We start from the raw sequence: 25,050 nt of genomic DNA on the forward strand, positions 1-25,050 counted from the left end.
TATATAACTCATTGTTAACATATTTATAGAGATACTTACTTATCATAATCTCATGTTAACCATATATATATCCATTTATATAACACCATGTAGTTTTTACAAGTTTTTAACGTTCGTGAATCGCCAGTCAACTTGGGTGGTCAAATGTCTATATGAAACTCATTTCAAATATTCAAGTCTCAACAAGTTTGATTGCTTATCATGTTGGAAACATTTAATCATGTAAATATCAATCTCATTTAATATATAAATATATAAACATGGAAAAGTTCGGGTCACTACAGTACCTACCCGTTAAATAAATTTCGTCCCGAAATTTTAAGCTGTTGAAGGTGTTGACGAGTCTTCTGGAAATAGGTGCGGGTATTTCTTCTTCATCTGATCTTCACACTCCCAGGTGAACTCGGGTCCTCTACAAGCATTCCATTGAACCTTAATAATTGGTATCTTGTTTTGCTTAAGTCTTTTAACCTCACGATCCTTTATTTTGACGGGTTCTTCGATGAATTGAAGTTTTTCGTTGATTTGGATTTCGTCTAATGGAATAGTGAGATCTTCTTTAGTAAAACATTTCTTCAAATTCGAGACATGGAAGGTGTTATGTACAGGCGCGAGTTGTTGAGGTAACTCAAGTCGGTAAGCTACTGGTCCGACACGATCAATAATCTTGAATGGTTGGATTTAATTTCCCTCGTTTACCAAATCGAACAATGCCTTTCCTAGGTGCAACTTTAAGCATGACCATCTCTCCAATTTCAAATTCTATATCTTTTCTTTTAATGTCAGCGTAGCTCTTTTGTCGACTTTGGGCGGTTTTCAACCGTTGTTGAATTTGGATGATCTTCTCGGTAGTTTCTTGTATTATCTTCGGGCCCGTAATCTGTCTATCCCCCACTTCACTCCAACAAATCGGAGACCTACACTTTCTATCATAAAGTGCTTCAAACGGCGCCATCTCAATGCTTGAATGGTAACTGTTGTTGTAGGAAAATTCTGCTAACGGTAGATGTCGATCCCAACTGTTTCCGAAATCAATAACACATGCTCGTAGCATGTCTTCAAGCGTTTGTATCGTCCTTTCACTCTGCCCATCAGTTTGTGGATGATAGGCAGTACTCATGTCTAGACGAGTTCCTAATGCTTGCTGTAATGTCTGCCAGAATCTTGAAATAAATCTGCCATCCCTATCAGAGATAATAGAGATTGGTATTCCATGTCTGGAGATGACATCCTTCAAGTACAGCCGTGCTAACTTCTCCATCTTGTCATCTTCTCTTATTGGCAGGAAGTGTGCTGGTTTGGTGAGACGATTAACTATTACCCAAATAGTATCAAAACCACTTGCAGTCCTTGGCAATTTAGTGATAAAATCCATGGTAATGTTTTCCCATTTCCATTCCGAGATTTCGGGTTGTTGAAGTAGACCTGATGGTTTCTGATGTTCCGCTTTGACCTTAGAACACGTTAAACATTCTCCTACGTATTTAGCAACACCGGCTTTCATACCCGGCCACCAAAAATGTTTCTTGAAATCCTTGTACGTCTTCCGCGTTCAAGGGTGTATTGAGTATCTGGTTTTATGAGCTTCTCTAAGTACCATTTCTCTCATATCTCTAAATTTTGGTACCCAAATTCTTTCAGCCCTATACCGGGTTCCGTCTTCCCGAATATTAAGATGCTTCTCCGATCCTTTGGGTATTTCATCCTTTAAATTTCCCTCTTTTAAAACTCCATGTTGCGCCTCCTTTATTTGAGTAGTAAGGTTATTGTGAATCATTATATTCATAGCTTTTACTCGAATGGGTTCTCTGTCCTTTTTGCTCAAGGCGTCGGCTACCACATTTGCCTTCCCCGGGTGGTAACGAATCTCGAAATTGTAATCATTTAATAACTCAATCCACCTACGCTGCCTCATGTTTAGTTATTTCTGATTAAATATGTGTTGGAGACTTTTGTGATCGGTATATATAATACTTTTGACCCCATATAAGTAGTGCCTCCAAGTCTTTAATGCAAAAACAACCGCGCCTAATTCCAAATCATGCGTCGTATAATTCTGCTCGTGAATCTTCAATTGTCTAGACGCATAAGCAATTACCTTCGTTCGTTGCATTAATACGCAATCGAGACCTTGCTTTGAGGCATCACAATATATCACAAAATCATCATTCCCTTCAGGTAATGACAATATAGGTGTCGTTGTTAACTTTTTCTTCAACAATTGAATCGCTTTCTCCTGCTCATCCTTCCATTCAAATTTCTTCCCTTTATGCATTAATGCAGTCAAGGGTTTTGCTATTTTGGAAAAATCATGGATGAATCTTCTGTAGCAACCAGCCAATCCTAAAAATTGGCGTATATGTTTCGAAGTTCTCGGGGTTTCCCATTTTTCAACAGTTTCAATCTTCGACTTATCCACCCGAATACCTTCTTTGTTCACTATGTGACCGAGGAATTGAACTTCTTCCATCCAAAATGAACACTTTGTAAATTTAGCGTATAGTTTTTCTTTCCTCAACAACTCTAGCACTTTTCTCAAATGTTCTTCGTGCTCTTGATCATTCTTTGAGTAAATAAGTATGTCATCGATGAAAACAATGACAAACTTGTCAAGGTATGATCCACACACTCGGTTCATGAGGTCCATGAACACAGCTGGTGCGTTAGTCAACCCAAACGGCATAACCATAAACTCGTAATGACCGTAACGCGTTCTGAAAGCAGTCTTCGGAATATCATCCTCCTTCACCCGCATTTGATGATATCCGGAACGTAAATCAATCTTCGAATAAACTGACGAACCTTGTAATTGATAAAATAAGTCGTCAATTCTCGGTAGTGGGTGACGGTTCTTGATGGTAAGTTTGTTCAACTCTCGGTAGTCGATACACAACCTGAATGTACCATCTTTCTTCTTGACAAACAAAACAGGAGCTCCCCATGGTGATGTACTTGGTCGTATGAAACCACGTTCTAAAAGTTCTTGTAGTTGGCTTTGGAGTTCCTTCATTTCGCTGGGTGCGAGTCTGTATGGAGCACGAGCTATTGGTGCAGCTCCTGGTACAAGATCTATTTGAAATTCAACAGATCGGTGTGGAGGTAGTCCCGGTAATTCTTTCGGAAATACATCAGAAAATTCTTTTGCAACGGGAACATCATTGATGTTCTTTTCTTCGGTTTGTACTTTCTCGACATGTGCTAGCACAACATAGCAACCTTTTCTTATTAGCTTTTGCGCCTTCAAGTTACTAATAAGGTTTAGCTTCGCGTTGCTCTTTTCTCCGTACACCATTAAGGGTTTTCCTTCTTCTCGTACAATGCAAGTTGCATTTTTGTAACATACGATCTCTGCTCTCTCCTTTTTCAACCAGTCCATGCCAATTATCACATCAAAACTCCCTAACTCTACTCGTATCAAATCAATTTTAAACGTTTCGCTAACCAGTTTAATTTCTCGATTCCGATATATTTTATCTGCCGAAATTAATTTATCGTTTGCTAATTCGAGTAAAAATTTATTATTCATAGACGTCAATGGACCACTTAATTTAGCACAAAAATCTCTACTCATATAGCTTCTATCCGCACCCGAATCCAATAAAACATAAGCATGTTTTTCATCGATAAGAAACGTACCCGTAACAAGCTCCGGGTCTTCCTGCGCTTCTTCCGCATTAATGTTAAAAACTCTCCCACAGCTTTGCCCATTATTATTTCCCTGGTTTGGGCACGTAGTTTTGTAGTGGCCCTTCTTTCCGCATTCGAAACAAATAATGTGGGCAGTATTTGTTCTTTTAGTCACTGGTCCGATTGCTTCACATTTCGCTGTAGCATGACCTTTCCTATTACATTTGGTACATACTACTTCACAAAATTTACCCGGATGATATCCTTCACACCTATAGCATGGAATTTTTCGATTTTTGTTGCCATTGTTGTTATTGAGATTGCTATTGGGATTGATGTGGTTGTTATTGTTGTTGGGACATTTGCTGAAGTTATTGTTGTTGGGACGCTTGTTGTAGTTGTAGTTGTTGTTGGGATTGTGATTGTTGTTGTTGCAATTAATGTTGCGGTTGTTGGGATAGTTGTTGCGATTGTGGTTGTGATTGTTGTTGTTGTTGTTGTTGTTGTTGTTGTTGTTGTATTGGTAACTCTTGTCACTGTTTTCCTCCCACTTTCTCTTGACTTATTTTGTGTTGGCCTCTTCGGCCACATGTTCTTTAATCCTTCCCTCAATCTAATTTATGAGTTTGTGAGCCATTCGACTTACCTTTTGTATGGAGGCGGGCTCGTGTGAACTCACATCTTCTTGAATCCTTTCTGGTAACCCTTTTACAAATGCGTCAATCTTCTCATCTTCATCTTCGAATGCTCTTGGACACAATAGACTTAACTCTGTGAATCATCGTTCGTACGTGGTGATGTCGAAACCTTGCGTTCGTAATCCTCTAAGCTCTACCTTAAGCTTATTGACCTCGTTTCTGGGACGATACTGCTCGTTCATCAAGTACTTGAATGCTGACCACAGTAGTGCGTAAGCAGCATCTTGTCCCACCTGCTCGAGATAGGTGTTCCACCATGTTAACGCAGTACCTGTGAAGGTATGTGTAGCGTACTTTACTTTGTCTTCTTCAGTACATTTACTTATGGCAAACACCGATTCAACCTTTTCGGTCCACCGTTTCAATCTGATTGGACCCTCGGTTCCATCGAATTCCAAAGGTTTGCAGGCCGTGAATTCTTTGTAGGAGCATCCTACACGAGTTCTTGTGAAATTTGTTCCACTGCTAGAACCAGAGTTATTGTTGTTATTTTGCATTACGGCTTGCACCGCAGCTATGTTCGCAGCAAGGAAAACACGGAAGTCTTCCTCGCTCATGTTCAAGTTCTGACTAGTAGTCGGTGCCATTTCCTTCAAAAATAGCCAAAAGAATTAAGTTAATCATATAGAATATTAAGAGTAGTCAATAGTATTTCGTAGCATAATATGAACTTATTTATAAAAGCTTTTTTTTCATATTAGCGTTTTATAATTTTAATTCGGGTAGTACCTACCCGTTAAGTTCATACTTAGTAGCTAATATACAATTCAACTACTACAATTCTATATGAAAAACTGATTACAATAATATTTCACATTCAAACTTATATACAATATTTTACAAACTTACAATACCGCTATTTTACATATAGCATGAAATATAGCACATAAAAACTTTGATACAAAGTAGTTGTGACAACAATTCTAGTTAATACACAAGTCATTCAGTAAAGGCAATAAAAACACGTAATTCATACGTCCAGAAACAAGTCATGCATTCTGGTTTTACTAAGAATACTTCTCATCCTTGGTCTTGTGGAACATAACCGTTGTGGCCGTCGACATGACAGCATGTTATAACATCGTCGAAGGGATGAGGGTTTCGTAATGTCCAACAACCCCGTAATAATCTAAAAACCTTGTTTCTCACCCCAACTACTGAATCCGTCACTTGTGGGAAGGTTTTATTTAAAAGTTGAAATCCGATGTTCTTTTTCTCACTTTGGTGAGAAGCGAACATCACTAACCCGTAAGCATAACATTCTTCTTTATGTTGCATGTTAGAACCTCTTTCTAACTCACGAAACCCTATGTTGGGATATGTTGAGTCAAAATAGGTTCTTAACCCATAGCGTAAAATTGCATTTGGGTTCCCCGCATTTAACGCTTTAAAGAAAACACGGAATAACTTACGGTCTCCCCAATGTGATATACCCCACCTATCAAAGGAAAGCATTTTATAAACTAAGGCATTTCTGGAAAGTCTTTCAAATATTTGACAAGTTAATTTCGTCATAACTAAATGTGCTGGTGAATTCTGACCGACTCTAGACAAGATTTCCTCAATCATATCCTCTGGTAGGTCTTCTAAAATATTCGGTTGTCTACCCTTAAGGTCCATTTTGTTTTTATACTGTAAAATAGATAAGGATTGGAATCGTAAAATATAATTAACAAACAATACAAACAATTTTTACATAGAACATAAAAGTACAAGCACACTATAATACATATAATACACAACATAATTATAACCCTCTAATCTAAATCACTGGTTTCTTCTTCTCCGGACTTGGTTCGTTTTCCTAATTTTCTAGGGATATATGGCGTTCCTCTAATACGAGCCATTTTTTTCCACAATGGTTTAGAAAAACCTGGTGGTTTAGAGGTTCCCGGGTTATTGTTACATTTTAGGAAATACGGATATTGCCGATACATATAAAGTTCATCGGGGTTGGAATCAGGTTTCTCTATTTTTATACCTTTTCCCCTATTATTTTCTTTTGCTTTATTAAATTGGGTCGAGGTAATTTCTATAACATCATCGGAATCCTCATCGGGATCCGGTTCATCAGAAAATTGGTAATCTTCCCAATATTTTGCTTCCTTGGCGGAAACACCATTGACCATTTTTAAGTTTGGTCCGTTGGTTGAGGATTTTCTTTTATTTAATCGATTTACTGTAGGTATCAATATTTCTTCCTCCGGAACCTCTTCTTCTTCTGGTTCCTCCTCTTCTGGTTCCTCCTCTTCCGGTTCCTCCTCTTCCGGTTCCTCTTCGGGAATTTGTGAATCTTCCCAATATATATTCGACTCTTCATTGTTATTAGGTGAGTCGATGGGATTTGTATTAAAGGTAGACATCTATCACACAATATCAAACATGTTAAGAGATTAATTTATCACATAATATTTACATGTTACAATTTGTAGTTTCCAAAAAAAAAAAAAATATTAAGCAATCATTTTTAAAGAACACACGGTCGAAGTCCAGACTCACTAATACATCCTAACAAACTCGATAAGACACACTAATGCAAATTTTCTGGTTCTCTAAGACCAACGTTCGGATACCAACTAAAATGTCCCGTTCATATCGATTTATAAACGTTCCATATTAATTGATTTCGTTGCCAGGTTTTGACCTCTATATGAGACGTTTTTCAAAGACTACATTCGATTTTAAAACAAACCATAACCTTTATTTTATCGATAAAGGTTTAAAAATATTACGACGATTATCAAATAATGATAATCTAAAATATAGCGTTTTCACACGATTATTACATAATGGTTTACAATAATATTACACATCAATTTAAGTCTTCGAATGCAGTTTTTAAACAATATTATACAAGCATGCTGACTCCAACTCTTGTCCATAAATTAGCATGCAACAGCGGAAGCTCTTAATAATCACCTGAGAATAAACATGCTTTAAACGTCAACAAAAATGTTGGTGAGTTATAGGTTTAACCTATATATTTATCAAATCGTAATAATAGACCACAAGATTTCATATTTCCATTTCTCATAAACAGCATGCAATCTGCATAAAAATCATTCATATGATGAACACCTGGTAACCGACCTTAACATGATGCATATATAATATCCCCATCATTCCGGGACTCTCATCGGACATGATAAATCAAAGTACTAAAGCATCCGTAACTCGGATCAGGCTTGTTGGGCAGGATTCGTATCAATTGGTGGCAATTATAATAAATACCAATTCTTAGGCTACCAAGCTAAAAAGGGGCATATTCGGTTCGATAATTCAACATAGAATGTAATTTTGATCACTTGTGTCTATTTTGTAAAACATTTATAAAACTGCATGCATTCTCATCCCAAAAATAATAGATTTTAAAATTGGGACTATAACTCACTTTCACAGATTTTTACTTCGTCGGGAAGTAAGACTTGGCCACTGGTCGATTCACGAACCTATAACAAATATGTACATATATATCAAAGTATGTTCAAAATATATTTACAACATTTTTAATACATTTTAATGTTTTAAGTTTATTAAGTCAGCTGTCCTCGTTGGTAACCTACAACTAGTTGTCCACAGTTAGATGTACAGAAATAAATTGATATAAATTATCTTGAATCAATCCACGACCCAGTGTATACACATCTCAGACTAGATCACAACTTAAAGTATATATATTTTTGGAATCAACCTCAACCCTGTATAGCTAATTCAATCATTACTGCATATAGAGTGTCTATGGTTGTTCCAAATAATATATATACATGGTTCGATATGATATGTCAAAACATTTGCATACGTGTCTATGGTATCCCAAGATTACATAATATATTAGAATACATGTATAATACAATATAAGTTAGCTAGGATATGATTTGTATAGATTTGTTACAAATTTCACGTAGCTACAACAAGCAAAATTATCCAATCTTGTTTTGCCCATTACTTCTTCGTTTTAAATCAGTTTTGAGTGATTCAAGTTGCTATGGTTTCATATTGAACTTAAGTTTATGAATCTAAACAGAAAAATTATAAGTTTATAGTCGAAAATACAGGTTACAAGTCATTTTTGTAAAGGTAGTCATTTTAGTCGAAAGAACGACGTCTAGATGACCATTTTGGAAAACATACTTCCACTTTGAGTTTAACCATGATTTTTGGATATAGTTTCATGTTCATAAAAAAAATCATTTTCCCAGAAGAACAACTTTTAAATCAAAGTTTATCATAGTTTTTAATTAGCTAACCCAAAACAGCCCGCGGTATTACTACGACGGCGTATATCCGGTTTTACGGTGTTTTTCATGTTTTCAGGTTTTAAATCATTAAGTTAGCATATCATATAGATATAGAACATGTATTTAGTTGATTTTAAAAGTCAAGTTAGAAGGATTAACTTTATTTGCGAACAAGTTTAGAATTAACTAAACTATGTTATAGTTATTACAAGTTTAAATCTTCGAATAAGATAGTTATATATATATGAATCGAATGATGTTATGAACATCATTAATACCTCAAGTTTAGTAGGTAAACCTAATGGAAGTAACAAAAATTGATCTAGCTTCAAAGGATTCTTGGATGGCTTGAAAGTTCTTGAAGTAGAATCATGACACGGAAACAAGTTCAAATAAGATAGTTATAGTTATAGAAATTGAATCAAAGTTTGAATATGAGTATGACCTTGTATTAGAAAGATATCTTACTGAAAATAAGAAAGATTTCTTGAGCTTAGATGATTACTTGGATTGGATTGGAAAGCTTGGAAGTAATCTTGCAAACTTGATAGTATTCTTGATTTTATGAAACTAGAACTTATAGAATTTATGAAGAACACTTAGAACATGAAGATAGAACTTGAGAGAGATCAATTAGATGAAGAAAATTGAAGAATGAAAGTATTTGTAGGTGTTTTTGGTCGTTGGTATATGGATTAGATATAAAGGATGTGTAAGTTTATTTTCATGTAAAGAATTCATGAATGATTTATAATATTTTTTGTAATTTTGTGAGATATTTCATGCTAGTTGCCAAATGATGATTCCCACATGTTTAATGACTCACATGGGTTGCTAAGGATCTGATGATTGAGTGTATATACCAATAGTATATACATCTTAGAAGATGTGTATTGTACGAGTACGAATACGGGTGCATACGAGTAGAATTGTTGATGAAAATGAATGAGGATGTAATTGTACGTATTTTTGCTAAGTAGAAGTACTTTGATATGTGTCTTGAAGTCTTTCAAAAGTGTACTAATACATATTAATACACTACATGTATATACCGTTAGTCGTTACATGTAAATGTTGTTTTGAAAACTTTAAGTTAACGATCTTGTTAAATGTAATTAATCCATTGTTATAATACTTAAATAAGATGTTAAATTGTTATGTTATCATAATAACATGGTGTATAAATATATCTTAACATCATATATATATATGTTAAAATACTATTACAACGATAATCGTTACATATATGTCTCGTTTCGAAATCCTTAAGTTAGTAGTCTTGTTTTTACATATGTAGTTCATTGTTAATACACTTAATGATTTACTTAATTATCATTTTATCATGTTAAATATAGTGTAACAATATCTTAATATGATACATATGTATTTAGTAAGACGTTGTTATAACGATAATCGTTATATATATCATTTTCGAGTTTCTTAAATCAATAATCTCATTTGTTTGTATATAACTCATTGTTAACATATTTATGGAGATACTTACTTATCATAATCTCATGTTAACCATATATATATATATATATATATATATATATATATATATATATATATATATATATATATATATATATATATATATATATATATATATATATATCCATTTATATAACACCATGTAGTTTTTACAAGTTTTTAACGTTCGTGAATCGCCAGTCAACTTGGGTGGTCAAATGTCTATATGAAACTCATTTCAAATAATCAAGTCTCAACAAGTTTGATTGCTTATCATGTTGGAAACATTTAATCATATAAATATCAATCTCATTTAATATATAAATATATAAACATGGAAAAGTTCAGGTCACTACATGTATACTCGACATCCAAGCAAGTATCAAAAAGAGTGTGGAAGCATGTATCAATAGCGTTCAAGGACCTGAGAAAACGTATAGAAAACTGTCAACAAAAACGTTGGTGAAATCATAGGTGTATTAGTAAACGTTATATTTGAACCACAAGATTTGATATTTCCATAAAGTTGATTATCTAAATCGTTTACATTCCAAAAGTTGTTGCACGTTCGCGAGCACCCAATTATCAAAACTTAACTGTTTTGTACACTGTTACGTAGTGTTAGAACATACACTATACTCGAAAATATATTTCATCCGCTAACGGTAGCGAACCGTCCGAATGAGGGCTCGTCATGCCCATGTGATCACATAACATAAGTTCACGTTTACACCCTGCAAGTGTAACTAATAATAATTGAATTGAGGCTTTTTGTTCTAACTCGCTGTGAAATGTTTGTTTTCGTACTTGTGTTCAAAGCATAAAAGTATGATACATATATGTTTCTCATCCCATGATTTAAAAGTATAAAAGTTGTTGAAAAGATGGGACTATGATCTCACCTTGAGTGCACGAGTAAATAAGGTACTTCACAAAGTAAACGTGTGCAAGAACGAATGCTAGTCTTGACCTAAACAAGTAGGTCGTATCAATAACGGTAAACACGGTTGGTCAAAGTTGTTCAATTAGTCCTATGCCTCAATACGACTCGATTATATAGCATGCGAATCAAGTTGTCAAGTTTCATGCAATAATCAAGTATACAAGAAGATTAGAACGGTTTAAACAAGTATTGGTTAAGTTTGAACAAAAGTCAACTTTAGTCAAGTCAAAGTCAACAAAAAAGTCAACACGTTCGGGTCGGGTCCCGAACTATTTTTCTGAGCTAATTATTCATATATAAGCATGTTAGAACAAGTTACATGGTAATCGGAGGTGCGTAGTATAGTTAGAATTTTTGGTGTAAATGTAAAGTTGATCAGTCCCCAAACGCGACCAATGTCGCGCCGCGACATAGGAGGGCCGCGCTGCGGAATATAACGTGAGCTGGTGCCTGGGTCATTTCAAATGTCTAAGTCTCAAACCAAGTTTCATTCAAACACAAATTATGAACCGTAAACATTCAAAACACGTATCTTATATCGTTGGAAAGGAAATTTGACGAGGAATACAACTAAACATGTTTCATCAATCAAATTCATCATTTGCAATAATCGAATTTCCAAATTGAATGATCAACTAATGCTCATCATTAATGCTTCAAGTTCATAAATGCATATTGATGATTCGGGAATTAAATGCACACATATGATACGCCGTTTCGTAGGTAACTACGAATACAATACAACTAAACACTTACAAACAACATTGCAAAGCATTCAATGCATCAAAAGTTCATTTTACTTCTATCAAACCCTAACTCAAAATCACAAATTTAACAATTATATTTATGAAGCTTTTCCATGTCAACCTACATACCAAAATGAAGCTAGTGATGCTAGTAACACATTTAATACATGCACTTCTAACATCTAACAACATTTAAGCAACCAAATCTCAAGATCAAACACACCAAATTTCAGGTTCATGCTAGTTACTTAAAATAACAAGATCGAGCATATAAATCACATATTCATGTTAAACTTGAGCCATAGACACTAATTAACACACTTTTAAATTTAAAAGATCAAGAACAAGAAATTTAGTGTTTTTAGAAAGTTACCCAAACGAGATGAAGTTGGTATGGAATTGAAGAGGAAGTTGCAAGGATTCCAAATATGTAATTTGTTTTGATGAACACTTGCTAGATAACATATGGATGATAATTCTTTGAATTTGGTGTTGAGAGAAAAAGGTGAAAGTATTAGAAAGGGAGGTGATGAATGAATGGGGGAGATATGGTTTGACCATTTGACCTAGTCAAATCTTTGGCCTCTTGGCAAGTTTAGTCCCTCAAGTTTAAAAGCGGGTGCGTGAATTAACCAAACGAATCACCTTAAATACGTAGAGTAAACGAGAGATGTTATAATTAAATAACGGACTTTAAATTAATTAAACAGAAAAAGGCGGGATGTTACAACCGTCTCAGGCCACTATTGTTTATTCTGATAAGATCGATTCAGTTTACATGACAATTAACCTGATACAACACCAACAGATCAAGCACATTGAGAATAATATCCACTTTGTTCATGATCAGGTTACTCATGAAAATGTTCGAGTTCTTCACGTTCCATCATGATTTCGATATGCAGAAATTTTCACCAATAGTCTTCTCATATCTCATCCCGGTAATATTGCAAGGATGTTAGTGTATAAGTATTGTAATATGTAATCCACATGTCCCGCTATAAGTGTCCATATTTGATTTTCATAGTCTTTTATGTTACATTTGACCGTAAATATCCTTATTTGTGTTATATAAAATATAACACAAATACAAATATTTATGGTTAAACTTGACGAAGAAAGACTTTGAAAGTCAAATGTGAACATTTATAGTGAGATAAAAGAAGTATTAGTTTAGATGATTCAGCCCGATTGTATAAATGTGCTCAGCTCATTAGAATTTACGCTCCATGTACTGTATGAATAGTGATGATTGTAATAGAGAAAAGACATAGAATTTCATTGTTAATAATAATATATTTGAGGTTTGTTTATAAGTATTATTTATTGTATATTGAATGACAGGGTTAGTGAAATAGGTTATTCCAACGTGATTTGGATGTGAAAGGAGAGAAGTTTAAAGGAGAGAAGTTTAACGGAATTTGTGAATGATGAAGAGTGGTCTTAGTATAATGTTAAAAATATGTGAATTTACCATTATAAGATTTAATTCTTTATTTAGTAGGCAAAATTTGTAAAATTTGATGAACGCATGAACTTTTTATTTGGAGCTTTATTTGTATGAGAAAAAAATGGAAAACAATAGTATATACGGAGTACTATTGAATAAAAGTGTTTTCTTTTCCTTAGAAAATAAAGTTTAGCTTAATTAAGACTAATATTTTGAAGGGATACCGTTTTGTTACAATTTTATGAAACTATTTTTTGGTGTATAAACAATAAATAATGTAAATAGGATCTCATTTGCGACACTTTTCTTAACTTTTTTTCTTTTTTAACGTTTGGTTGTCAGACGAGAAGAAGCAATGAAGGTAAGTGTTTTGGATTTGATTGGAACAATTCAAACCCAATATTTGAGACTATTTATTATATCTCCCATACCTTCACTTTCATCGAATTACTCAAACTCGCACCTCTCTACTCTTTTACTCCTTTCTAAAATCATTTTTGTTTTCATCTATTTGTCTTCTTTTATACACACATGTCATGCCTCATACATCTCTAATTACTTTATTTATACATATATTTATATACTAATTAACCTTAATCACAAAGATATGATGATGATCATGACCCCCTTTTACTTTTCTTCTTTTCTAAATCATGCTCCATCAGTCCATGCTACTACTTCTCTAAGTCAAATGCTATTATTCTTGAAAAAAAGATTTTTGGATCATTTAAAGTTTACAACTTTTTAATACTAAAACAATGCTACAAAGTATATTATTCAAAGTATGATTCTGGGCTCAAACTATCATTTGACTTTATGGATATGTATATATGATACATCTACACATATATGATATGTTGTACATTTTTGTACAGTACTTGAAATGAATCATTAATGCACTGAACACAAACATTTGTCTTATGAGATGTCTTTCTTCAATTTCACAGAAAGACATCACTGAAAGTCACCTCTTATCTCATTTTTATAGCATTAATTATAATTATACTGAACTGAAACTTTCAGATATCAAAACAAAAATACCAGAAAGAAATAAGAAGAGGAAGAAAATTAACATTGATAGTTGTGCACAAATAATTATTGCCTCCCATAGTGCCACTGCATTATATGATAATTATCAGATTAAATTCAAGAAAGTAAAAGATAAAGTGAAACACTTACAAATATCATGTCATACAGGACTTTGAGATTGTTTTACTCGTGCCCTTTTAGTTGTATGTTGAAGTAGTCCATTTTTTTTTCGTTTATAAAAAGACAATTATTAATTATATTATAATAATAAAAAATACTAGTCAGAAGCTAGGAGAAACAACGACAACAAACAATCACGAACAACAATTAAAACACAACGACGAAACAAAAAACTTTATAATATGAATGCACACAACCCGGAAAACTAAAAACCATTTAGATTAGATTTAGATCAAGATCAATATATTAAAATTTTTATATAAACTATATTGCATATAATCCAATTAATGAATTTGTTCTATTAAAAAAATAAACGGTACTGGTATTTTTATAAAATACATTGAAGCTAGCTAACTAAATTTACTTTGATTGTACTAAATCATGCATGTTCATGGCAATGCTAGAAATTTGTATTTACAACTGACCATAATGGAGATAACTCAAGCTTGAATACCTCATCTCAATCGATTAGACATAGAAAGCATCTGAGTTCGAGCAATAGTGTGTAACTCAATTGTATAGTCACAGTCAACGTTAGGTCAACTGTAACAGTGTTAGTTAGAATTGTTATTTAGGTAGTTAGTGTATATTGTAGCAGTATATATACCTCACTTGTATGTACACTGTAATTAGTTTTTCCAATCATGAATTAGTGAAATTCAGTTGTAACCGCTCAATTCTGTTTACTTTTATGGTATCAGAGCTAATAGCTCCGATCATCTTCTCCGGCCACATCTCCGGCCAACCTGCAATTCACAAATTCGATCATTACATGCTTCCGCAACTCAATCAAATCACAAAACGACTGTCAATTTCATCAATCTCAATTCAATCGACTGTCAATTTCATCAATTTCAATTCAATCGACTCCAAACCTAATTTTTCACAATCAATTAAATCAAAACACAATTCATGATGCCGATCTCTGCTTCATCATTGGAAGAAGATCTAACATCACCAAATCATCCGTTGTATCTACACCAGAATGATCATCCTGGTCTGATTCTCATATCAAAGAAGCTGACAGGATCTGACAACTACAGCTCCTGGAGAAGATCAATAATGATTGCATTGAATGCAAAGAACAAACTAAAAATTGTAACAGGTGAACTAACTGAACCTGATGGAAACTCAAACATGAAGGCACTATGGGAGAGAACTAATGATATGATCATATCTTGGATTCTCAACACAGTCACTGATCAGATAGGCAATTCACTGAGCTTTGTCAACAATGCAGCTGAATTGTGGAAAGAACTGCAAGAACATTATGCACAATTAGATGGACACAGGATCTATCAATTAACTAATGAAATCACTCAGTTAAAACAAGAAAATGCATCTGTTGAGGTGTATTACCAGAAGTTGAAGGGATATTGGGATGAAATGGATGCCCTAGAGTCTCCATATACCTGCACATGCACCTGCAACTGTGAGAATGGCAAGATCAATGGTGAAAGAGATCAGAGAAAGAGACTCATTCAATTCCTCATGGGATTAGATGAGTGTTACTCAAATGTTAGGGGACAAATTCTGCTAATGCAACCTATGCCTACTGCAGCCAAGGCTTATGGCATGGTGAGGCAAGAGGAAAAACAAAAAGAACATGGCTCAACAAGACCTGCAATCTCAGCAACTCTCTCTATGCAGTCAAACAACACAACAAGATGGAATACACCAAGAACCACCACTGCAAGGAGAAGCAGCTTCAAGAAAGGCATCTTCTGTGCTAATTGTACTTTAGAAGGGCATACCAAGGAGGAATGCTACAAACTGGTTGGGTACCCCATAGGTCATCCACTGCATGCTAAATACAGGCCTCCACAAAAGGGCAACTACAACTCAACATCTGCACCTACTAAGAGCATCAATTCAGTGACTGGGAATGATATGAACACATCAGCTGACATGGCAATGAATGCAAGAATGGACCAGCTGCAGAATCAACTAAATCAAGTGCTCTTAATGATGCAGTCAAACAAAGGAGATCATGCTACTGCAGGTATACACAGAATTACATCACACATAAATGCTCAAAAGTACAGATTCATAGCTTCTATTATTAATCATTTAAAAGATGCCTGGATTGTGGATAGTGGTGCCACAGATCATGTTTCCACCTCACTAGATAACATGCATAACATACACCAATACACAAAACCTATTCTTGTAACCTTACCCAATGGTCACAACACACAAGTAACCAGTTATGGTTCTGTAAGAATTAATTCCTTCATCACATTACATGATGTACTGTATATTCCTAGTTTCTCCTATAACCTACTCTCCATTAGCAAGCTAGGAACACATCTATCTCTATCTGTCTTATTCACACCCTTATCATGTTATTTTCAGGACCACTACAAGAGGATTGCACATGGCACCCTCTTTAATGGTCTCTACCTCATCCAACAAGAAAAGGAGTACACAACACACAACATCAATCAAGCCATGACACCACACACATTCAACTCAGCTGAAGCCTTCTTATGGCATTCAAGACTTGGCCATTCATCTTTTAATGTTCTTAAACAAATTGATTGTCTTTCATCTGTAATAAAGTGCAGCTATGACATTAATGATTGTTCTATTTGTCCATTAGCTAAGCAACACAAACTCCCATTTCCTGATAGCACATCACATGCTAACACTTTATTTGATCTAATTCACATAGACATATGGGGCCCATATAAACACACCACCATGAACAATTGCAAATACTTTCTCACCATAGTTGATGACCACTCTAGGGCCATCTGGACCTATATCCTGCCCAACAAATCCCAGGCTACCTCTCACATCAAATCCTTCTGTTCTTATGTACAAAATCATTTCAATACTACCATCAAGACCATAAGGTCTGACAATGGGTCAGAATTCCTCAACAGCTCACTCAATGATTACCTTCAACAACATGGAATTATACATCAAACAACTTGTCCTTATACACCACAACAGAATGCCAGGGTAGAGAGAAAACATAGACAACTCCTTGAGATAGCTAGATCCATTCGTTTTCATTCTCATCTTCCAATACATTTATGGGGATACTGCATCCTCACAGCCTCTTACATCATCAACAGGCTACCCTCTAAACCTCTAAACAACCTCACACCCTATCAACTAATCTACAAGAAGCCACCTGATCTATCACATCTCAGAATCATAGGATGCTTAGCCAATGCCCATACACAATCAAATGACAAATTTGCACCTAGATCAATACCATCTGTTCTCATTGGGTATTCAACAACACAAAAAGGGTACACACTATATGATCTAAAAACACACAAAGTCTTTACCACTAGGCATGTCACCTTCAATGAATCCATCTTTCCTTTTCAGACAGGCACACCAGACATACCCCACCACATACCTCCCATACACCATACTCACTATGAATCACACATCTGCAGTCCCCAATCAATTTCCACAACAACCACTAACAGCTGCAATACTACACCTGAACCAAACATAACTCAAGCATCACCTGCAAACACTATTCCAGAGCCAGACACATCACAATCTGCAAATGCTACCCCACCATCAAACACTTCTACCACTCTACCAACTCCTACAAATCCTACTCCAAACAATCACCAAAATCACTTTCCAGCAACATCATCTTCAACCTCTCACATCAATTCCACCAATGAAACATCTGCAACAGCACAACCATCTAGAAGAACTTCCACCAGGTCACATACCATACCTGCAAAATTCAAAGATTATCACCATTCAATTCCTTCAACGTCAGTTAACTTTATCTCTAAATTTCATCATGCAAAATATCTCAACTATAACAACATCATAACTCCTACCACTAGACACCTTATATGCACAATCAACAACATTGTGGAACCACATACATATATCCAAGCATCTAAGAATGAAAAATGGGTAGAAGCTATGAATAAAGAATTGCAGGCCCTTCAAGACAACAATACATGGATCATTACAACTTTACCACCCAACAAGACTCCAGTAGGCAACAAGTGGGTATATAAAGTCAAACTTAAAGCTGATGGGACAATAGAAAGATATAAGGCACGACTTGTGGCAAAAGGTTTCACTCAAAGGGAAGGAACTGACTACACAGAAACATTTGCTCCTGTGGCTAAAATGGTCACTGTCAGGGCACTAGTAGCAATTGCTACTCATCATCATTGGAATATTGAACAACTAGATGTTAACAATGCATTCCTTCATGGTGATCTGAATGAAGAAGTATACATGTCACTGCCACAAGGTTACAATCAAAATGTACCACCTAACTCAGTTTGCAAACTTCTCAAATCCCTATATGGTTTAAAGCAGGCAAACAGGCAATGGTTCATTAAACTGACAACCTTTTTACAAACAAATGGATTCACACAAAGCTATGCAGACTCTTCCTTATTCACATATAAAAAGGACACAAATTTCTTAGCTTTAGTGATCTATGTTGATGATCTTATCCTTACCGGCAACAACAAACAACTCATCTCTGAAATCAAGACAAAACTGGACAAATCTTTTAGTATAAAAGATCTTGGGTCACTCAATTACTATCTAGGCATTGAATTTCTGAGAAACAAGAATGGGATCACTATGACCCAAAGAAAATATGCACTAGAATTACTTCACACTGCAGGCATCTTGGATGAGAAACCCTCTACTGTACCCATTGACCCCAACATTAAACTATCTGCAGACACAGGTCAACCTTTAGCTGATCCAACACTGTATAAAACACTGGTTGGCAAACTCATTTATCTTACTATCACCAGACCAGATCTCTCTTTTGCTGCTCAACATCTAAGTCAATTCAGCCAAGATCCGAGAACAGGACACCTGCAGGCACTCTACAAAGTCTTAAGATATATAAAACTTTGTCCTGCACAGGGTTTATACTTTCCTGCAAATTCATCACTACAACTACAGGCATACTGTGATAGTGATTGGGGCAATTGCAACACCACAAGAAGATCAATCACCGGCTACTGTATCTTCCTCGGTAAATGTCTGATCTCTTGGCAATCAAAGAAACAGGGTGTCGTGTCCAGATCCTCAACAGAAGCAGAATATCGAGCTCTGGCAGATTGTACCTGTGAAATAACATGGTTAAGAAGTTTACTGAATGATTTACAAGTCAAAGTTAATTTACCTATTTCAATTCAATGTGACAATGAATCTGCAATTAACTTGGCTTTTAACCCTGTTCAACATGCACGCACCAAGCATATTGAAATTGACTGCCATTTAGTTCGAGACAAAATTAAAGCTGGTCTAATTTCAACGAGATTCATATCTTCACAGGATCAAACAGCGGATGTCCTCACGAAAGCCCTAAGCAGATCCCCTTTCTACAAATGCATCTCCAAGTTTGGCATTGTAGATCCATATACACTGCCAACTTGCGGGGGGAGTAATGGAGATAACTCAAGCTTGAATACCTCATCTCAATCGATTAGACATAGAAAGCATCTGAGTTCGAGCAATAGTGTGTAACTCAATTGTATAGTCACAGTCAACGTTAGGTCAACTGTAACAGTGTTAGTTAGAATTGTTATTTAGGTAGTTAGTGTATATTGTAGCAGTATATATACCTCACTTGTATGTACACTGTAATTAGTTTTTCCAATCATGAATTAGTGAAATTCAGTTGTAACCGCTCAATTCTGTTTACTTTTAGACCATACCAAAAAAACGTAGACGCTCAAACAGATCTCACAAAACTAAATAACACTACTTTTAATAAATGTAAAAAAATAAAATAAAATACTCACTTAACAAGATATTTTCATCACCAAAAAACTCTTGTTTCTAACAACACAAAAGATAGAATTAAAAGATTATGAAGAAGGCATAAGATTTAACCCTAAATCATCATTCTCAAGAACCAATCTTGCTTTATGATTCTCATTATTACTCCCATATTCAGGATGCAATCTCTTCTTTGACATCAACGGAACTCCAAAAAGCTTTGTTCTATTTTCATCCACTACATTATTATTATTATTTGATGGTTGACTTTTTTGCATTAGTACTTGTTGACCAGTACCATTCATTAATACAGATGAAGGGTATGAGTTACTTGGTGCAACTGGCTTCACATGATTTTGTACAAAATATATAATGTCATTATATAACTTCCTCATGTGTGCAAGCTCCGACATTAACATATTATTACTCCGCCGTAACCTTTCGTTATCTTCCGATAACGCCGTCACTTTTCTTTCGTTACGGAACATGTCAAGCATGCCGGCGGCGGCTGTGGTTGTCGGAGATGAAAGTCGTGGTGAGTTGTCGGAGTATAAATGGTCATCCGAATCTGGTGGTGAAATGCTTCTTGTTGGATATGTAAAGAAATTATTGGCGGCAACGCCACCACCGCCGCCGGCGCCACCAATATTGCCGGTGAAATGATGTGGGTGGTGGTGGATTGGTAGTTGTGGTTGTGATGTTTTCCGGCGGTGGATTTCACATAGTAGATGTTTTTCACCTTTCTTGAAATATTCATTTGCAAATTCCCATCTATCCGGTACTATTTTCCTAAAACCCTAGAAAAACAAAAAATCAACAAAAAGAGTATCAAAATCACATTAAATACATAAAAAAGGATATATACATAAACACTTCATATACAAATAGATTTCTACTTTTTTATACCTAGAATTTGACACAAAAGCACAATATATAGATACAAAAAATATATATATATTTTTACTCCACTATTTATAAGTATGTATAGTTAATATGTATTGTATATTTTTTACTAGTGTTTTTGCAAGTTTGGTAGTACATGATTTTTAATCACTTGTATTATTTAACAAATCGGTTGTATAAGTCATTTTGTAGATAAATAGTGACGAAACTATTGATCGATCATTAAAATGACTTACTAAACCCATCATCTTAAGTTTAGTAAGTTACATCTAAAACAATTTTTTTTTTTACTAGCGCTTTAAACAAGTTATCTCTTGTTGCCTAATCAAAATATATTTTTTGTTAGATTTGAACGTGAAAATTCATGTTAGGATTAGGATATATATTAAGTTAAATAAAAAAAATATTAAAGGACTTACGTAAGTGTTAAGCTGACGAACAAAGGAAGAAAAGTTGTTATGTTTAAAGTAATTAGGAAGCAAATCACGAGCAAACTCAGGAGGACGCCAAACGACAAAAGTAGTATCATCTTCACCCCAAGAAACAATATGATGAGTTGAAGGATCATCAACAAGTTGGTAAGTTTTAGTTAAAAATGGAGCAGGAACAGTTTTATGTGAATCTAATGATAATAATATTCCACCATCACATGAATGATCCAACATCATTCCCATTTTGATTTGGTTTCTTTGAATCTTGTTTGATGTTAAAGATATATTCTAGAAAGATTTAAAATAGAAAGAGAGAAAGATACGGAAAAGGGTTGGTGAAGATTGGTGTGACAATGAGAGTGAATATATTGAAGTTTATATTTATAAATAAGGTAAGAAGTATTTATTTATTTATTATTTTCTTTTGTTATACATGAAAAATGAAAATTATGTGTAATAAAAAAAAAAGAGAGAGAGGCAGTCTCGAGGGGAAGGAGAGAATGTGTGTCTGAGTGTCTGGACTGTGAAATAAGAGCCTTTCAAGACAAACCCGTGACACGTTAATTATTTAATTTCTCTTTCATAAATAAACATATCCCTGTATTATTTATTGTGTTTTATTTGAATAAACTTGTTATTACTCCAAATTCACCCAAAACGGAAAAGAATAAGGATTACAAAAGACCATGAATATGTAAAGAGGAGAGATTGTCACAAATTTAGTTGAATTTAAGATAAATCTAATATACTAGTGAAATGATTCGTGGAATCACGGGTTTGTTTAAACGAAACAGTTTAATTATAGGTACTAAGTGAACGTAAATGCTAAAGTTATTTAGTTTTATGACCCGTTGAATCACATAGTTCGACTAAGAAACTCGTCAGCTGAACAATTCATCAAACACCTAAAATGCATATTTAACAATCCGCATTCAATCATAAGAGATAATATTGGTTGTCATTTATTTTAAAAGTATAAATCAAAATATAAATGTAGGATTGGTTTCCTTCTGCCTAACTTTTATACCTTTTCGTACTCAATTCAAAATAATCAATTAAAATAATTTAAAATAATTTAATTTTAATAATTAAAATAATTATTAATAAGATTTAATAATAATAATTAATTAATAAGATTTAATTTTAATTCAAAATTATTTAGATTAATGATATCACCCACCATGCTTAAATTTTTTTCTTTTTCTTTTTAATTTTTTCTTAACAAAGGAATTAGCCTAATAATGACATCATCATTTTAGCAATATAATAGAAACTTTAGATGTTGTTTTATTTTTATATTCAAAGTAGGTTTAAGAGAAACGAGTAAAAATTTCGATAAAAAGTATGTTTTACAAAACTAGTTGTTAGCTTTTACCCGTTATAAAGATATACATCAAGTCAACACTAGTTAACAAGTCAACTCCATTACTACCTCCAGTCAATACAATAGACGAGTGAAGCATCTAACCAGATGCAGCCACATTTAAATTAATCAAGTTAATCATGTTGGTTAGAAGTTGTTAGCCTTGTTAGTTAGTTAGTTAAAATGGTAGTTTAGCTATTTTGTCTTTTCTGCAACTAGTCTAGTATATATACATGCATTATATATTCTTCTCTGTAACTTTCTCATCATGAATGAAGCTATTGCTCTCAATTCAATCCATTGTTAGATTCAATACTTTGTTATGGTATCAGAGCAGGATCACAATCGCTTGTGATTCAATCGATCCAAATCAATCTTCATCTGCTAATTAAACCTGCAGATCAATCAATCAATCAATCAATCTTCACAATTAAACCTAATTTCTCTAATTTCTAAGCAACATCAAACCTAAAAATGGCGGTTAATCAATCACATTCAGAAGACGACCACAACTCACCGAATCATCCTTTATTCCTACATCAACAAGATCATCCAGGTCTAATTCTAATCTCAAAGAAGCTTACTGGATCGGATAACTACAGTTCATGGAGGCGTTTGATGATGATCGCTTTGAATGCGAAGAACAAATTGAAGCTTATCAATGGAGAATTCACTGAACCTGAAGCAAATTCTGGAACTAGAGCACTTTGGGAGAGAAACAACGACATGATTATATCATGGATTCTGAACACTATGACTGATCAAATAGGTAATTCACTCAACTTTGTCAACACTGCAAAGGATCTTTGGGATGAATTACATGAACACTATGCTCAGTCAGATGGACATAGGATTTACCAATTGACACATGATATTGCACAACTAAAACAAATGAACTGCACAATTGAGACCTACTATCATAAGTTGAAAGGCTATTGGGATGAAATTGATGCCCTAGAAGCACCATACGTATGTACTTGTCTGTGTAATTGTGAAAATGGAAAGCTGAATGGTGAAAGTGATCAAAGAAAGAGATTGATGCAGTTTCTCATGGGATTGGATAAGTGTTACTCAAATGTGAGGGGACAAATCCTACTCATGCAACCATTGCCTACTGTAGCCAAGGCTTATGGAATGATTCGACAAGAGGAGAAGCAAAGGGAAACTACTGTAACCAATACACCTATGACTGCTGCACTATCCCTACAATCATACAACAGAAACTACACACCAAATTCATCAAAGTAGGCACCAAACAAGACCTACACAGCAGGCACTACCACTAAGGCTACTTATGAAAGGAAAAGCAAATTCAAGAAAGGTGTAATATGTGAGAACTGTTGTGACGACCCGGAAATTTCCGACCAAATTTAAACTTAATCTTTATATGATTTCGACAAGATAAGCAAAGTCTGTAATATTGATTCTCAAAATTTTTGAACTAGTGTTATATATTCAGTTAACCTTTGACTATTGACCGACGATTCACGAACATCTATTTGTAAATATATATATATATATATATATATATATATATATATATATATATATATATATATATATATATATATATACACACACACAATAAGTTGGAATATTAATTATTAAAATTAATTATAAATAACTTGCAATGTGTATTTAAAAACTGATTTATGTATAAAGATACATACATATATATAATTTCAAGTTATTTACTAAACGATAGTAACATTCGTTTATTGATTCAATTGATATTTAGATAAGTTAACTAAAACGTTTAAGATGAACAAGTAAAACACTAATTTGCTACAGTATTTTCGAATTGCTACAGTATCCGAAAAGCTACAGTGTTTTCGAAAACCACTATTTGCTACAGTAAAAATCATTTTACTACAGTAAAACACTATTTCAAAATGAAAATGTATGTATATTTTACAAATGTTATAAAATATAATATTAACTTAGATACAAAACGTTTTGATTTAAAATAATATTATTATATATTATGACGTTAATTTATAGACGCAAATGACCAAAACACTCGAACGTACAAGATACACTTCGGGTAATATAGTTATTGGTAATGTAAGTCTATATTTTGACAAATGTACACCTCGCGAAACATAAAGTACAAGTTATTAAAGCATAACGTTCAAAAATCCGGAACCGGGACATAAGTCAAGTGACAACGTACAAGTAATCGGAACTAAAATTACAAGTCACCTATACACGAGAATATAATATA

The 25,050-nt window shown here is 34.1% G+C and overlaps 2 protein-coding genes across 2 annotated transcripts; one reads left to right on the forward strand and one right to left on the reverse strand.

Annotated features, from left to right (window-relative positions):
- Positions 1-20,194: 20,194 nt before the first annotated feature.
- Positions 20,195-21,716, reverse strand: LOC139893981 (heat stress transcription factor B-4-like). The gene is made up of 2 exons (XM_071877183.1): positions 21,452-21,716; positions 20,195-20,926 (listed from the first exon to the last, which is right to left on the reverse strand). The coding sequence occupies exons 1-2, from the start codon at positions 21,704-21,706 to the stop codon at positions 20,219-20,221; spliced, it is 963 nt and encodes a 320-aa protein (XP_071733284.1). The 5' UTR covers positions 21,707-21,716; the 3' UTR covers positions 20,195-20,218.
- Positions 21,717-23,300: 1,584 nt separating this feature from the next.
- LOC139890294 (uncharacterized) lies at positions 23,301-24,074 on the forward strand. Its single transcript, XM_071873186.1, has one exon. It carries the CDS (start codon positions 23,301-23,303, stop codon positions 24,072-24,074), a length of 774 nt encoding a protein of 257 aa, XP_071729287.1.
- The last annotated feature ends 976 nt before the right edge of the window (positions 24,075-25,050 follow it).

This window comes from Rutidosis leptorrhynchoides, chromosome 2 (genome assembly GCF_046630445.1).
Source record: "Rutidosis leptorrhynchoides isolate AG116_Rl617_1_P2 chromosome 2, CSIRO_AGI_Rlap_v1, whole genome shotgun sequence".
Classification (NCBI taxonomy): Eukaryota; Viridiplantae; Streptophyta; class Magnoliopsida; order Asterales; family Asteraceae; genus Rutidosis; species Rutidosis leptorrhynchoides.

What these genes read in the sequence shown, in the direction of transcription:
- LOC139890294 (XM_071873186.1), top strand. Translation starts at nt 23,301, where the DNA reads ATGGCGGTTAATCAATCACATTCAGAAGACGACCACAACTCACCGAAT.
- LOC139893981 (XM_071877183.1), bottom strand. Translation starts at nt 21,706, where the DNA reads ATGGGAATGATGTTGGATCATTCATGTGATGGTGGAATATTATTATCA. An exon ending in TTCGTCAGCTTAACACTTAC is followed by an intron (nt 20,927 to 21,451) that starts GTAAGTCCTTTA and finishes TTGTTTTTCTAG; the next exon opens with GGTTTTAGGAAAATAGTACC.